Raw genomic sequence first — 13,309 nt, 5'->3', positions numbered from 1 at the left:
GCACGGTGGGTGGTGACAGCTTAGGGAGGCACAGATGAGGGTATTCCTGGCCAGGACAAGGACTTGCCTGAGAAAACCATTACAACTTAGCACCCACTGTTTCCCATGTGTGGTGTGCCCCATGGTACGGTCAGCCTTGGAGATACTGAGCGGAACAATAGGTTTCTGCCCTTGGAGAGTTCAAGAGGCCCATCAGGGCAGGGGGAGCAGAGTGGTGGAGACAAAGCAAGGCAGGTAGGTGGAAGCCAGGGACAGACCTCAGATTCCAGGGGGAAGTTTTCTACTTGGCTGCACTAGGGATTCGGGGTTCAGTTGCAGATGCTGTAGGAAGAGGCTGGGAATGGAATATTAATGGAAAAAATGGATGCATACTCCATCCTCAAGGCAAAGTCCTGACCTGCTAACCGGTACCAATTCCTTGAACCCTTGTGGGACAGACACACAGGCGATCCCTGTGTCCTGTGTTCAGGAAAAACGTCCTGGATAGTTTCTCACGTCAGGTCCGAGAGGAGGAAAAGGATGGGAGCTAGGTTTGATGGGAGGGTTCCCAGGACCTTAGGATTAAGGTAACGCAGTTGAGTCATCTTCCGGTGAGAAGCTGCAATTGTAGGGAAGTTATTATGCTTGGTAGTCACGTGAGTTGCGGCTCGACTGGGTCTAGGGATCGGATCTCTCCTTTTGCTTCATGATGCTCCCCAGAGACGTTTGAGTTGACCACCTGCTCCACACTAGATTCTAAGCTCCAAGAGGCTGGGGCCGTATCGGTCCTGTTGATTGCTCACATCAAGTTCCCTAGCCCAACCCCCAAGTCCTAGCAAAGGCCATGCACAGAGGAGGGAACTCGAGTGATACTCGAACAAGTAATTGCTGCCTGCCCAGCTAAGGCTGACAGGGAAAGGATAAAAACCAGGTGCAGACTCCTCCTAGAGGAGATGATCGTATCCTATCAAATACGATAGCGAACAACTGCAATCGGAGGCAGCCGGAACTCCCGAGGCTAAAGCTTTTAGACCAGAATGCAGACGTCTCCCGACAGGTCCTGTTTTAGTATCTTGGTTTTGGAGTCAACAGGAGCAGGGACCTGCACACACTTGGATTCTTGCAGTATGTGGTCATGTCAAATGCTTCTCTCAAGTCGCCCACGAAGCCAGGCAACAGCCCCGCCCTACCCGATGCACCCCGACCCCTCCATTTTCCCACATCCACCTGGGGCTCACTTTTCTCCAAGACCTCTGCTCTCCTGACCTCGCTTGGGGTCGGAGTGTCTTGGAATGAGACTAGTTCACTGAGACTGGGAACAGGATCTTGGGGAGGGTCCCCTCTGAGGGTGATGACAGGTAGGACAGACAGGCAGAAAACATAAGTTGAAGTATTTTTGTTTTTTTATATACAGAATACAGGAAAGTTTCTGTAAAGTCTAAAACATTACAATTACTATGTACATTGGTACTACTTGGGGTTGGGGGAAGGGGAGAGGAGGGAGCCAGGGGTGGGAGGAACAGGAGAGAAGTGGCAAGAGAACAAAAAAAGGAGACGAAACAGGTTTACGACAAAAACGTTTTTGCTACAATAGACAATTTGAAGAAAACGCTCTACCACATGTAGTACTGTACAGTTTTTAAAAACATTGAAAAAATGTCATCACTAGATGTATTTACACAAAATCCAAATACACTTTTCCTTATTTGAAATAAAATAGATGGACAGCCAGAAAAAGAATTCATTTCTCATTTGTCCATAATACACAGTAGCTACCTGTAGTGCAACCGCTGCAGAAAGGGAAAATAACTCGGAGGGTGGGAACCACGGAAGTCGGGTGGGTAGCGATCTTTATATTAAATAAAACAATGATATTGTATAGATTTTGCTGTATGAAAACTGTATTTTTTTCTTTTAATATAAAACTATTGTCACTGCCACAAAATAGAACAAGTTTCTGATTATTTTACAACGGCGGGCGAGGGGGAGGGAGCAGGAGGCGGGTGGGGAACGGTTTGGTGTTGGAGGAAGTGTCCAGACCATCGGCCTTCCCCTCCCTGCCCACGCTGTTCCTCAGCTCGGGTCTGCCGCTTTCCCATGAAATGTCGAGTACAAATATATGTGCAAATGCCCCCTAGAACTTGAGAAAAGAAAAAGGATCTTTAAAAAACAGTCAAAAGGTTTTCTTCATTTCATGCAAAGATTGTAGTTGGAGGGTTTCCGGTGGAGTATAGAAAAAACCCGGGCTTGGTTTGTGTACATTTTTGCATTGCAGGAGTCTCGGGTCGGGTGGACGGGCGGGTGACGGGGTAGCCGCCAGTCCTAGGGAACGGAGTTGGAACGCAGCACGGGGCCCTGGTGGGGCTTGAGAGACAGCTTCTCGGCTAAGACCCCATCCTGCAGCAGGCCAGCATCGCCTTTGGGCTGTTTGGTCGCAAACTCAGTGATGCTGAACACAAACTGCAGGCACCCCAGCTTGATGTAGCTGCCGTGGTGCAGTAAGGCCGTGCCCTCCCAGCCGGCCCCACTGCCCCCAATCAAGCTCGAGCTGCTGGCTTTGCAGTTGCAGGGTCTCCGCTGTGGCCCCTGGGCCTGGGAGCTCATCATGGCTGCCTCCTCACTTGGCTCTTCATCCTGTTTCTGGTGCCGGCGGCGCCCTGGGAACAAGGAGGGTGGTCACGGGACAGGAACAGTGAGCAGCCAACCCACCCAAGGTGGTTTGCCAGCGCTGGGCCCCTGCACCTCCCCATTCTAGCTGCTATGTGACTAGGGCTGAGGGACACCCGGAAAGGGCCAGGGGAGTCTGAAGTCCCCAGGCAGGTGTGTGCCCAGCACTCGCTTCTCTGTGGTCTCCCTGGGCCCGCGAGCAAGGAGAGCCTGGCCGACGCGACCCGGAAGGCAAGAGAGCAGGCCGTCGGCAGAAAGCCAGAGCCACCCTGAGGGGGCCTTAAGAGAACACATCTGAAAAAATGGCCGGCTTCGTGGCCACAGGCTCCGACTTACTGATGACACTCTGCACTTTGGCAACAATACTGCTTGGGGGGGTTGGCGGGGTCTTCTCAGAGAAGTCACATGAATACAGCACATTGTCCACCGTTGTCCCGTGCTCACTGTAGTTTAACAGCTCATAATGTTTGGTATTCTGAGGAGGAGGAGGGAAGATAAGATGTGTGGTCTGCTGCGTGGGGCCTGGGGCTAAGGGGAGAGAGGACACATGGAGAAGGCTGTGCTGCTCTACCTGGGGAGCTCTCTTTGTTCCCCAGTCAAGCCCCCCTGCCCTGTCTCTTTAGGATGGGGCTCAAGACTCACCTCCTCAGGGAAGCCTACCTTCCTAGTGGCCCTAACCCCCCCCCCAACCCCCCCCCCCCCCCCCCGCTCTCCCACCACTGCTCTACTCTGCCTCCTGGGTCCTGGCTCCTGTAGAAATGCTATTCGCTGGCACAGAGGGCCTGGCTTCCTTCTATGCAGGTCCCCTGCCCTGCTTCCGGGTGGGCTCCCCCCACCCCGCTGAGCCCGTGACCAACCTCAGGAGACATGGTAGCACCGCTCCTAGGGAGCGTTAGTCACGGCAGGATGCCCTTTCACACCAAGACCCTTCTACTCCAGGAATGACAGCGAGCGAAGAAAAGAAGACCTCCCACCTCCCTTCCCCTCACCCAGGGCACTGAACAAAAACCCTGGTGCCTGGGAGAGGCCTCAGGCTGTGAGAGCTCTCCCACCCCTTCCCCACCCCTCACCTCATCATAGAATATGCAGGCGTGTTTCCCAGACACGTAATTACAGTGACCATAGTTTGTAAGGCACACGTCCATGTCAGCTCCTGTAAGGTGGCAGGAGTAGAGGCAAAGGCAGGCAGAGAACAGACGGTAAGGTGTATGCATGGGAAGGTGGGGGGCAGGGAGTTAGCTTCTGGGCGGGCACCGGGAAGACCTTAGGGGGAGACCAGCTCAGGGCCCCTTCCTTGTATATTTGAACAAAAACCAGCGTCTTTTCCACTCCCCTTCTGAAGAACAGGTGTCCCTGCCAGCTGATCTCCTTCAGAACATGTGGCTGCTGCCCAGAAGGGAACAGTGAGCTCCTGAAGAGGGTGGGTTATTTCCATGAGGGCACAACATGGGGTGCGGGGCTCATAAATCCTATCTTTGGAAAGAAAGGAGATTTCTAGGCCAAAGGCTAATCTGACTGTCCCTCTGTACAAGATGCAGGACTAACTGAAGGTTATGGGTGTGTGAGCACCATCACTTTTTCAAAGACCTCCAGGGACAAAGTATGTGCCCTCTCCTCCGGTTTTATCTGCTTGTTTAAAATGCCTCACTGAGCAGCAGTCACGGCTGACTTTCCCCTCTCTTGATATCACGCCGGGCCCAAAGCAAAAGGGCTTGAGGCAGGGAAGACAAGCAACCGATAGTCTCCTTTCTTAGTCCCTCTTGCCCAGATATCTGCTGGGTTAAACCAGTCGGCCCGAGGGAGGGTTTCCCTCACCCCCTCCTGGCCTCCGCGGGAAGGGGTGGTAGTTTCTAGGGCTGAACAGATGCGGTGCCCCCCCTGCCCCCAGCTGGCTCACCTGTCCCGATGTAGAGGGTTCGATAGCACATGTTCACAGCTCCTCCCAAACCCAAGAGAGGGTAGAACACAGCTCGGGCCTGTACTTCCTTTCTTTGCACTACAAGACGAACAAAGGGACAGGATCATTCAGAAACTCAGAACCTGGACCTTTGGCTCACGGTCTAGAGAAAATAATCCCACTAGATGAGTCATCTTTCAAAACTCACCTTGGACACTGGGCTGCTTCAGGGTGGCACTCTCTCCCCCCACCCACAGCATTTCCAACACGGGGTAAGAGAGACCATCTTTGAAAGTGGTCACAGAATTCAAAGATGAAAGTACTTTAAGTTCCTGGGCTGACTGGTTTATCAGGGATATACCAGATGTACTATAGGGAGGCCAAGCAAAACAACAGTAGGCACAGACCAGTGTTTCTCGAACTTTAATGTGCATATGAATCAACTAGAGATCCTGTCAAAATGCAAATTCTGATTCTGTGGGTCAGAAGCGGGGCCTGAGCTCTGCGTTTCCAACAAACTCTCAGGTGATGCTGATGCTGCTGGTCTGGGGACCACACAATTTCAACCAGTAAGGCTCAGTAATGGTTAATGCTCAAAGGAATATCCAAAGCAGTTAAATGTCTTGGGAAAAACTTTCAGGAGACTAGCCCAAATGTTACTTTATTTATTATTATTATTATTATTATCGTCATCATCATTATTTTTAACGTAAGCTCCACACCCAACATGGGGCTCGAACTCCTGACCCTGAGATCAAGAGTTGTATGCTCTACTGACTGAGCCAGCCAGGTGCCCCTAGATCAACTGCTATTCTGCTTCTCACCTTGAACTTGAAAAATTCCCTTTTGGGAAACCTTTGTAACCCAAATATTTGGAAGTAGTTCAGCAGAAAGTGCACCACATATACCCAAAGGCATTCGTAGCTGCTTTGTGTGTCTCAAAGCGGATGAGCACGAAAGTTACAACAGACTTCCCCAAGTCTGACGTGAAAGCTGTGGTTGCGATTTTGTTCCAGCTTTCTGGGAAAAGAAACCACGGCACTTTATTAAGGCCATCAAAGGCACACATGGAACACTGAGATAGTCAAAGCCAAGACTCCTCAGGAGGGGAGATGGCCGCTCACATGCACAGGGGAGACCTGACGGTGGGCTGTGGTGGCAGGGGTGTGCGTGCGCACCTTCTGTGTGGTGCCCTCCAGAAGCCAGCGGATGTGCCCCGACACTGCCCGGTGAAGCTTGGACCCGGGAGGGGAAAAGCTGATGTATTCTCTGCAAGGCCAGAAACTTGATCAGCTTCTCGTCCAGCATATTTATCTCGATTTCTATTAACCAAAGAGAGAGATTAAAAAAAGCAGCTGAGGAGGAATTGGAATGTGGAAGTAGGTGAGGGTCACAGAGCAAATAGTTAAGCATTCCTAAAATCTAGCCAAGTGATTTTTCTCGAACAGGCAAGAGTACAAAGTGGCCTAAGGATCCAGAGCTCAGCATCTCACTGGCCGTTTGCAGTGAGATGGACCCCAATGCAGCCTGTGCAGATGCCTCTTGCAGTGGGCAGCTTGATTTTAGGTTAAGTGGTCCTGGAAAGGTAGAACAAAATAGACCACCTGCCTGCCTGTGGAGGAGGCCTGGATGTCCGACATGGAGGCTTAGATCTGCTACCCACCCTCTTCAGAGGTCAAGCTCTGCCTCCATTCTCTTCGACTTTGGGAACAAGGCCCTCCTGGTTTTATTCTGCCTCAAGTAATTCTCTTCTCACAGGTTCAACTTGGTCCCACTCTCCTTTCACCTTGGAGTCTGTGTATAAGCACGTGTAGAAGGCAGAGGTGGGAGGGAGCCTTCTTTCTTAACCCACATCCCCAGCCCTCGGAGGTCAGGCATCCCTTCTGTTCCTTTTCTGAAATGAGCTCAAACGCCGCGCAGGGACAGCACCTTCACGCAGCAGCAGCTGGTGGGAGAGCAGCAGCTCACGCACTCACCTCCATTGACATCCATAAATGCTCGCAATGAGTTGGTGAGGTCCACCATGGCAGTAGAGTTGGCTGGGAAAGAGGGTACGGTTAAAGCGCTTCCTATGGATAACGTGCCGGGGCTGACCTTGCCATCTGGGGACGGAGCAGGAAGACTGTTACTTACGTCGCCTGAGGGAAACCCACCGGTCCAATCCCCCACTGCCGAGACAGGTCTGGATTTCGGACCCAAGGTGATGTTCCCTTCTTGATTCTCACCCCATAGGCTCTGGAACTCCTAGAGCTAAAAATGTGTGGTGAGGAAGGGCAGATGGAACGACAACGCACTCGGGCACGCAGGAGTCTCCAAAGCACGGAGAACCAGTGAAATCTACTGCTCTGGGAAATGTGGTAGGGTGGCTTTGTTCTCTGGGCCGTGACTACCTCCCTGCTGCCTCCAGTCATTCAACTAAGTGGTGCCTGCCCCTGCGTTTCCTGCCTCCTGAAGTTCGACTCACAGGATGCAAGATCTATCCAGGCTGGTATTTAGAGGTAAACAGAGACAGGAAAAGAGCCTGAGGGTAGGGGCCATCCTGGGACCAGGGGCCCCCATGCAGAGAAGTCACAGTCACCTGGTTACCGAGACTCCCAGCTGACTAGGAGGCCAGCTTCAGTTCAGACGGGAGAGACCACAGGGGGTTCCAGCAGCATCTGAAACCTGGTTCAGATGCTGGGGTCAGCAATCTCGAGGTCCAGAGTGCTGACTGGGGACAGCTGAGAGAGCAGGTCCACACTAGGCCAAGTATGGGTGTAGGGGACCGCCTTTCTGCAAGTGGCCCAAGGGTGAGCTTCTGGGCCGGATCAACCTCTTTGGGCATGCCACTCTGCAGCTATCCTGAAAGGTGGTGTTGCTTTCTAACTCTGCCTTCCCTGGCATGGAAGCTCCTTCAAACCAGGGGGCTCTGAGAATCTGGATCAGGTGTGACCTGGTCTCTGGTGTGGATCATGAAACACGGAGGCCATCACCTAGAACCTCAGGCTGGCCACAGGGGTTCCAGAGATCATGCTGCCTTCCTCTAAGGTGATGGAACACAACAAGCAAAAGACTAGGCCTGAAATGGGAAGGTGGAGTCAGGAGACCCAGCCGTGGTTCCGATCCTACCACTGACTCGGTAGGTGACCTAGAGGAAATCACTTAAACTTTCAGAGCCTAAGCAACCCCACCAATAAAACGGGGGACAAGTTAACACATGCTTTCTCCTCTATCACATAAATGGGGAGAGGACAAATAAGACCGAGATCAAAGTCCTCTGAAATATGCACAGGAACGTAAGTGTTTTCTGAAGTTTAACTCCCAGAAAGAGCATGAAACTACTCCAAATCACCCCCAGGTTGAGCACCACTCACCTGATGATGGCGCTGGTGAGCAGAATCGTTGGTTGGCTCCTGTGGCCAAGATACCATCTCCTGCTGCTTGGGGGGGAGTGAGCACCCGGGTGGCATTTGGGGGTGAGCCCAGTGGCCTTGAATCTGTCAACGGAGGTCCTATCTGTGATTGGACAGTCTTTCTTTGCAAAGTGCTGGTGTTCTCGATGCTGGCACAAGAGCTGGGAATGGAAGGGGGCAGGCTTGGGACAGGAACCAAACTCCTCTGGGGGCAAGAGCTGGGGCCAGTGGCATTCTCTGTCTTCACAATGATGCCGACGGTGTGGTTCTGAAGCCCCCCAGCCGCTGGTGGCGTGAGGGGCCGGGGCCAGCCTTGCCGGTGGGAGAGGCCTGGTAAGGGGGTGTTGGCGCCTGGAAGTCGCCGGGGGTCCGTGGAATCGGTGGGGTTGCTGTAGAGGTGTGGGCCATTGGCTTTCACCTCTGTGCTCACTGGCCCGTTGGCAGTCCCGCAGGGGGCTTTCTTGGATTTTTCCGCACAGGAACTGCAGCTGATGTCCTCTAGGGCTGGGGGCTGGTGGGGTGGAGAGCAGCTCAGGGAGTTCTGGGAGCTAATCCCTGAGGGGCAGGATAAGGGGCAGTGGGAAGGTGTAGGTGCCTTGTCAGCTGTTTGCAGGGAGGTGGTGATTGAGCTGTCAGTCACAATAACAGGCTTAATATCAGCCTTCTCTGTCTGTTCAGAGTCCCAATGCGAAGGCATCTGCTTAGCAGATAAATGTTTCAATATGCTGCACTGGAGCGCAACAACACTACAGAGCCACTGCAATGGAAGGAGAGGAGAGGAGAGGAGGGTGAGATGCCTGGGAGGCGCTGGTCCTTCCTGCCCCAGAGGCCAGGGCTACAGCACAGCTGATAAACACTGTTTCCAAGGTCCCACTGCAAATGCCCAGAAAAGGTGTGCTTGACTTCTGATAAGATTCCATTTCCATTCCCAAGCAAGACTTGTTGGTATACTCAGCAGCCAACACCCTGGTCGGCAGAGCTCACCTTGTGAACCAATATCCAGCAAGTACCCTAAGCAACTGCTGTGTGTCCAGCCCTATCAGCTAACTGGTCTCTTTCTGCAAGACAGACTTGCTCATCTCACAGCACACTGGGGGACGGATGGAGAAAAACAGACTGCTTGACTGTATTTCTTTTACTTGCCTCAGAATATCAGCCAGAGGTTCTCTCTGGAATATTCAACCATTGGGGGCTGGAGAGTGGGGGTCGGTGGGATTGCAGAAGATGGGGATGGGAATGGCACTGAGGCTACTTCCAGTAACAGCTGTGGTGAGAAGGAAGGAAAATTGGCTTTGGAATCCCAGCCCTGCCTTCACTCACCTCTTGCTGCTCTGCCTGGGTGGCTAAGTGCTCAGAGTTCAAAAGGTGCGTCTGTGATTCCTCGGGGATCCCGTTGCAGATCAGCTCCCCATCCCGAATGGCCGCGGGTGCAATGAGAGGGGGTGGAAACTGGTACTGAGATTTTATAGCATCGGGAACCTGTTTAGTATAGAAGGAGGAGGAGACGGAGATAGTGCCGACATGTCCAGTTGATTCTGCCTCTTCTGTCTGCGGTGCTGATGCCCGCGGGACCATCGTGCACTCTGAGGTCCACTAAGACAAGGAGGCTCAGTGGGCTGCAACTGCTCTGTGCCTCAGACACACACGCATTAGCTAGAGAAGGCACAGAGCTGGAAATGACAGGCGTGCGCCCCGTCCCCCACTTTCTTCATTCAGGTCTACGGCCCGCAGAAGCCAGAAACCATTGCTTTGGCCTAAAGAAGTGTAGGGCTGACACTGGACACAGCTTCAGAGTGGTACCCTCTAGGCTCTTACTGCTCAGCATCAAGTTTGGGAGAGTAAGCCATATCTGAGAGGTAAAACGTCAAAGGAGGTCACATTTACAGTGGAAATGCTCAGCATGAAGTCTGGCCTGTGATAAGCACTCAGTCAATGTCAGTTTTCTTCGTCCACTCATTCATGACTCATGAAACAACTGAAGACCTCTTTGTTGTACAAAGACAGAAGACACGTTCTGAATCACGCCATGTAAGGATGAAAGAGCCACACAACAAGCCAAGAGTCATTCATACATTCAACCAACATTTATTGAGTACCTCCTGAGTCTGGACACTGTACCCAGTCCTAGAGATCCAGAGATGAAGAAAACTTAAGCTCTGCCCTCAAGGAGCTCACAGTCTCGTTGGGGGAGATAAACATTACAATACAGTGTAATGGGTCCTAGAATAGAGGCATGGCTAAGGAACTATTAAAAATATGGAGGAGAGTGCTTGTTTCTGTCTGGGGGACAAGGACAGATTTTATAGGAAGGCAGTATTTGAGACTTGGAAGTTGAGAACTTCCAGGCTGACAAAGGGGAAATAAGGGTAGGGGAGCAGCATATAAGGCATAGAGATGTGGAAGCACATGACGGACTTGGAAAACATTTGGAGAACAGATTTGGTGATCGAGTCCCTATGGAGGATAGCAGAAGAACTGAAAACGGTTCCCAGAATTTTGCCTTGAAGGACCGGGTGGAGATTGCGGTCATTCACTGAAACAGGAAATATAAGAGGAAGAGAAGATTTGGAGGCAGAAGACTTTCGGTCTTGGGCAAGTTGAGACTGAAGTGTCTGTGGGATGGGCAGACAGATATGAATCCAGACACGAGGAGAAAGTCAAGAGATCTGGAACTGAGAGACAGCACCATTAACGGTGGTGGCTGGTGCCATGGGCTTGTCCAAAGTCAGCCAGGAATGGGAGGGGGAGGAGTGGAGTGGTAGGCAAGCCTAAGGTTGCCCCCCTTGGTGAAGAGTGAAGGGGTAGCAGGAAGAGGAATCCCTAACACCAAGTTCTTAGCCAATTTTGCTGCCCTGCTCTATACCAACAATGAGGATGGTTCAGGTCAGAGCTGGAACACTGTCCACCACAGTCCTGTGCTACCACAGTCCTCACTTCACTCTCAAATTGTCCAGTACGGAATGCTCAGCAGGCAGCTCTTTCTGCCCACGTGTCCTGTCCCCGTGCTATAACAAAAATACTTGTCTGCCCTGCAAGGGAAAAAAAGTGCTATTCAGGTAACTCGTGCCCTTGGATTTTCCTCAAGAATAGGGAAAGCTTGGGGCACCCAGGTGGCTCAGCTGGTTGAGCATCTGGCTCTTGATTTCACTCAGGTCATGATGTTATGGTTCAGGAGATGAACCCGCGTCTGGTTCTGCACTGACAGTGCAAAGCCTGCCTGGGATTCTCTCCCCACCCCTTCACCCGTCTCTGCCCCTCCCCTGCTTGTGCTCTGCTTCTCTCTCTCTCAAAATAAATAAATAAACATGAAGGCGGCGGGGGGGGGGGAAGAATAGGGAAACCTTTGAAGGGGGAGAGGGCATTGTGAAACAGAATTTTCTCAAGCCTTTCTGGGACTGTTCACTTCAGCCGCCAGGCTCTCTTCCAAATCCACATGGTGAATTACACAGTTTAGTTTACTTTCAGATTTGTTTTACTGAGATATGAGGCATGCCACCTCTATAATACCCCCAACTGAAAACACCTTGATTTTAGAAACCGGTATTTATATTGAAGTATAAATATTTACACACTTAAGAGATTGTTATACAATTTCCAACAGTTAACATCTTGCTAGCTTGCTAGCGCTGACATCTACTGGAAATGATGGGAGTGGGGTGAGTGATTTAAAGCGTTGCTGCCACCAAGTGGCCACATTTGAGAATTGCTGGTCTCCACTGGCACACAGCACAGCCTGTGTGCGGGATTATTCCAAAAAGAGAAAAATCAAGCTTCTATGTGGGTCCACGGTGTTGGGCTCTCTAGGTTAAATGAATGAGGAAACTGAACGGCTTTTGAGAAACAGCCTCAACACCACCAAATGCTTTTCAATAAAGGAATTTTTTCTGTTGATCTCAGCCGATCTCAGCTAAAGTTGACACTTTAGCAACTGTCAAGTGCATACAAGAATGTTAGATATTATTACGGCAAGGCCACAACTTGGCACAACTTGGAATATTCGTTATATATTACCAGCACCTTGGAAAAACAGATTTACTCTCCTTTAGGCATTTTCCTCTTAAGTTTCTCAGCTGGGATAGCTCCTCCCTTCCACATGGGTCTCTGCTTCATCACCACCACCTTCACCCCGCCAGACAGCTCTTGGAAAGGGGCCACCTCCCAGGAACAGATAGCATGAGTACCAGGCCAGGGGTGGCAATAGCAGAGCACATCCGTCTGGCGGAAGGGGCTAACGAGCACTCATCAGGAGAACTGAAGACTTGCAGAGTTTGGGGTTTGGCCTTCGTAATCCTGACCACCACCCTCAAGTATTAAAATGTGTGGTCACATTCACCACTTGTTGAGACACCACAGACAAATCTCAGGGCTTCAGTCTCCCTGTCTATAAATTTGGGACCACAATCCTCTGTCTATCCCATGAAAGCAATCCGAGCCCACTCTCCTGCCTGCTCCAGGTTGGGACTCACCTTCAAGCTTCTTCTTTTGACTGACTGGAGCACTCGGCGGTTAGGAGGGTGCTTCTTGTGGATTCGGTTCAGGAAGTCCACTTTGACCACATGCTGCGAAATGGTGTCCTGGAAACGGTCAAACACCTGGCACCGATTGCTCAGCGTCATATTCTTCTGGTTCAGCTAGGGACAAAGCAGACACACTTTTACAATGACCCTCAAAAGGCATCCCCTCCCAACTAACTATCCTTTAGGTCTGAAAAATAGAAGCCCTTGGCCAAATAGGTTCCTTCTGTCAGGGGCTGATACGTCAACACCCCTGTCAGAGGGCTAGGGAACACCGGTAAGACTTTCTCCCTCAGTCCTGCCTGGTCCAGAGAGGGAAAACTGGTATGTTCCTATTCCCTAGAGAGGCTTGAGGGGGACAGGAAATAGGAAATTAGTCACAAGTACCCTTCAAATCCAGCCCGACAGCTCAGACCACCTTTTGCCAGTGGACCCTAACAGAGCACAGGTTTCAGAGGACAGGCGGGCCTTGGCCCTCGAGACCCAGACTCCCTTTCTAGCAAGGCACTCATTCCCACGGGAAGCAGGACGGTTTCCTATATAGGAGCTTGGCTAACAGCAAGGATCAGCACCAGAATCCTGTGTGCTCTGCTCTATTCCTCTTCCAACATACCAGGGAACATTAGTGAGCCCATCTGGATATCACAGTCCTGCTCTAGAGGAGGAGGAAAACCTGGGCTGCTCTAAGAGGCCGAAGGGAGGGAAGAAAGAATGTTGCGCAGCAGCATCCAGAAGGCATATAAAAACTATGCCACTTTCCCTCTAAACTTTAATGCAAAAAAGATCTGCTCAGAAGCTTCATGATTAGTAAGGTAGGAAAAACCCCTAAGTGGCTAAGTAAATAAATTATCTAATTAATA

The 13,309-nt window shown here is 51.3% G+C and overlaps 1 protein-coding gene across 5 annotated transcripts in view; it reads right to left on the bottom strand.

Annotated features, from left to right (window-relative positions):
* Positions 1 to 1,364: 1,364 nt before the first annotated feature.
* Positions 1,365 to 13,309, bottom strand: part of PHF12 (PHD finger protein 12) — a 41,153-nt gene continuing 29,208 nt past the window's right edge. For all 5 annotated transcript variants that reach the window (XM_053212794.1, XM_053212795.1, XM_027034531.2 and 2 more), the window contains 9 exons: positions 12,402 to 12,566; positions 9,256 to 9,414; positions 7,897 to 8,692; positions 6,520 to 6,645; positions 5,722 to 5,865; positions 4,544 to 4,642; positions 3,717 to 3,799; positions 2,983 to 3,121; positions 1,365 to 2,636 (listed from right to left, as the gene is read on the bottom strand). In XM_053212794.1, the coding sequence (XP_053068769.1) occupies positions 2,302 to 2,636; positions 2,983 to 3,121; positions 3,717 to 3,799; positions 4,544 to 4,642; positions 5,722 to 5,865; positions 6,520 to 6,645; positions 7,897 to 8,692; positions 9,256 to 9,414; positions 12,402 to 12,566 (2,046 nt within the window). In that variant the 3' untranslated portion in view covers positions 1,365 to 2,301. The remainder of the gene's footprint in view (positions 2,637 to 2,982; positions 3,122 to 3,716; positions 3,800 to 4,543; positions 4,643 to 5,721; positions 5,866 to 6,519; positions 6,646 to 7,896; positions 8,693 to 9,255; positions 9,415 to 12,401; positions 12,567 to 13,309) is intronic.

Source organism: Acinonyx jubatus, chromosome E1 (assembly GCF_027475565.1).
Source record: "Acinonyx jubatus isolate Ajub_Pintada_27869175 chromosome E1, VMU_Ajub_asm_v1.0, whole genome shotgun sequence".
NCBI lineage: Eukaryota > Metazoa > Chordata > Mammalia > Carnivora > Felidae > Acinonyx > Acinonyx jubatus.
The sequence above is the reverse complement of the archived record's forward strand: the minus strand, read 5'-3'. Positions and strand labels throughout refer to the sequence as shown.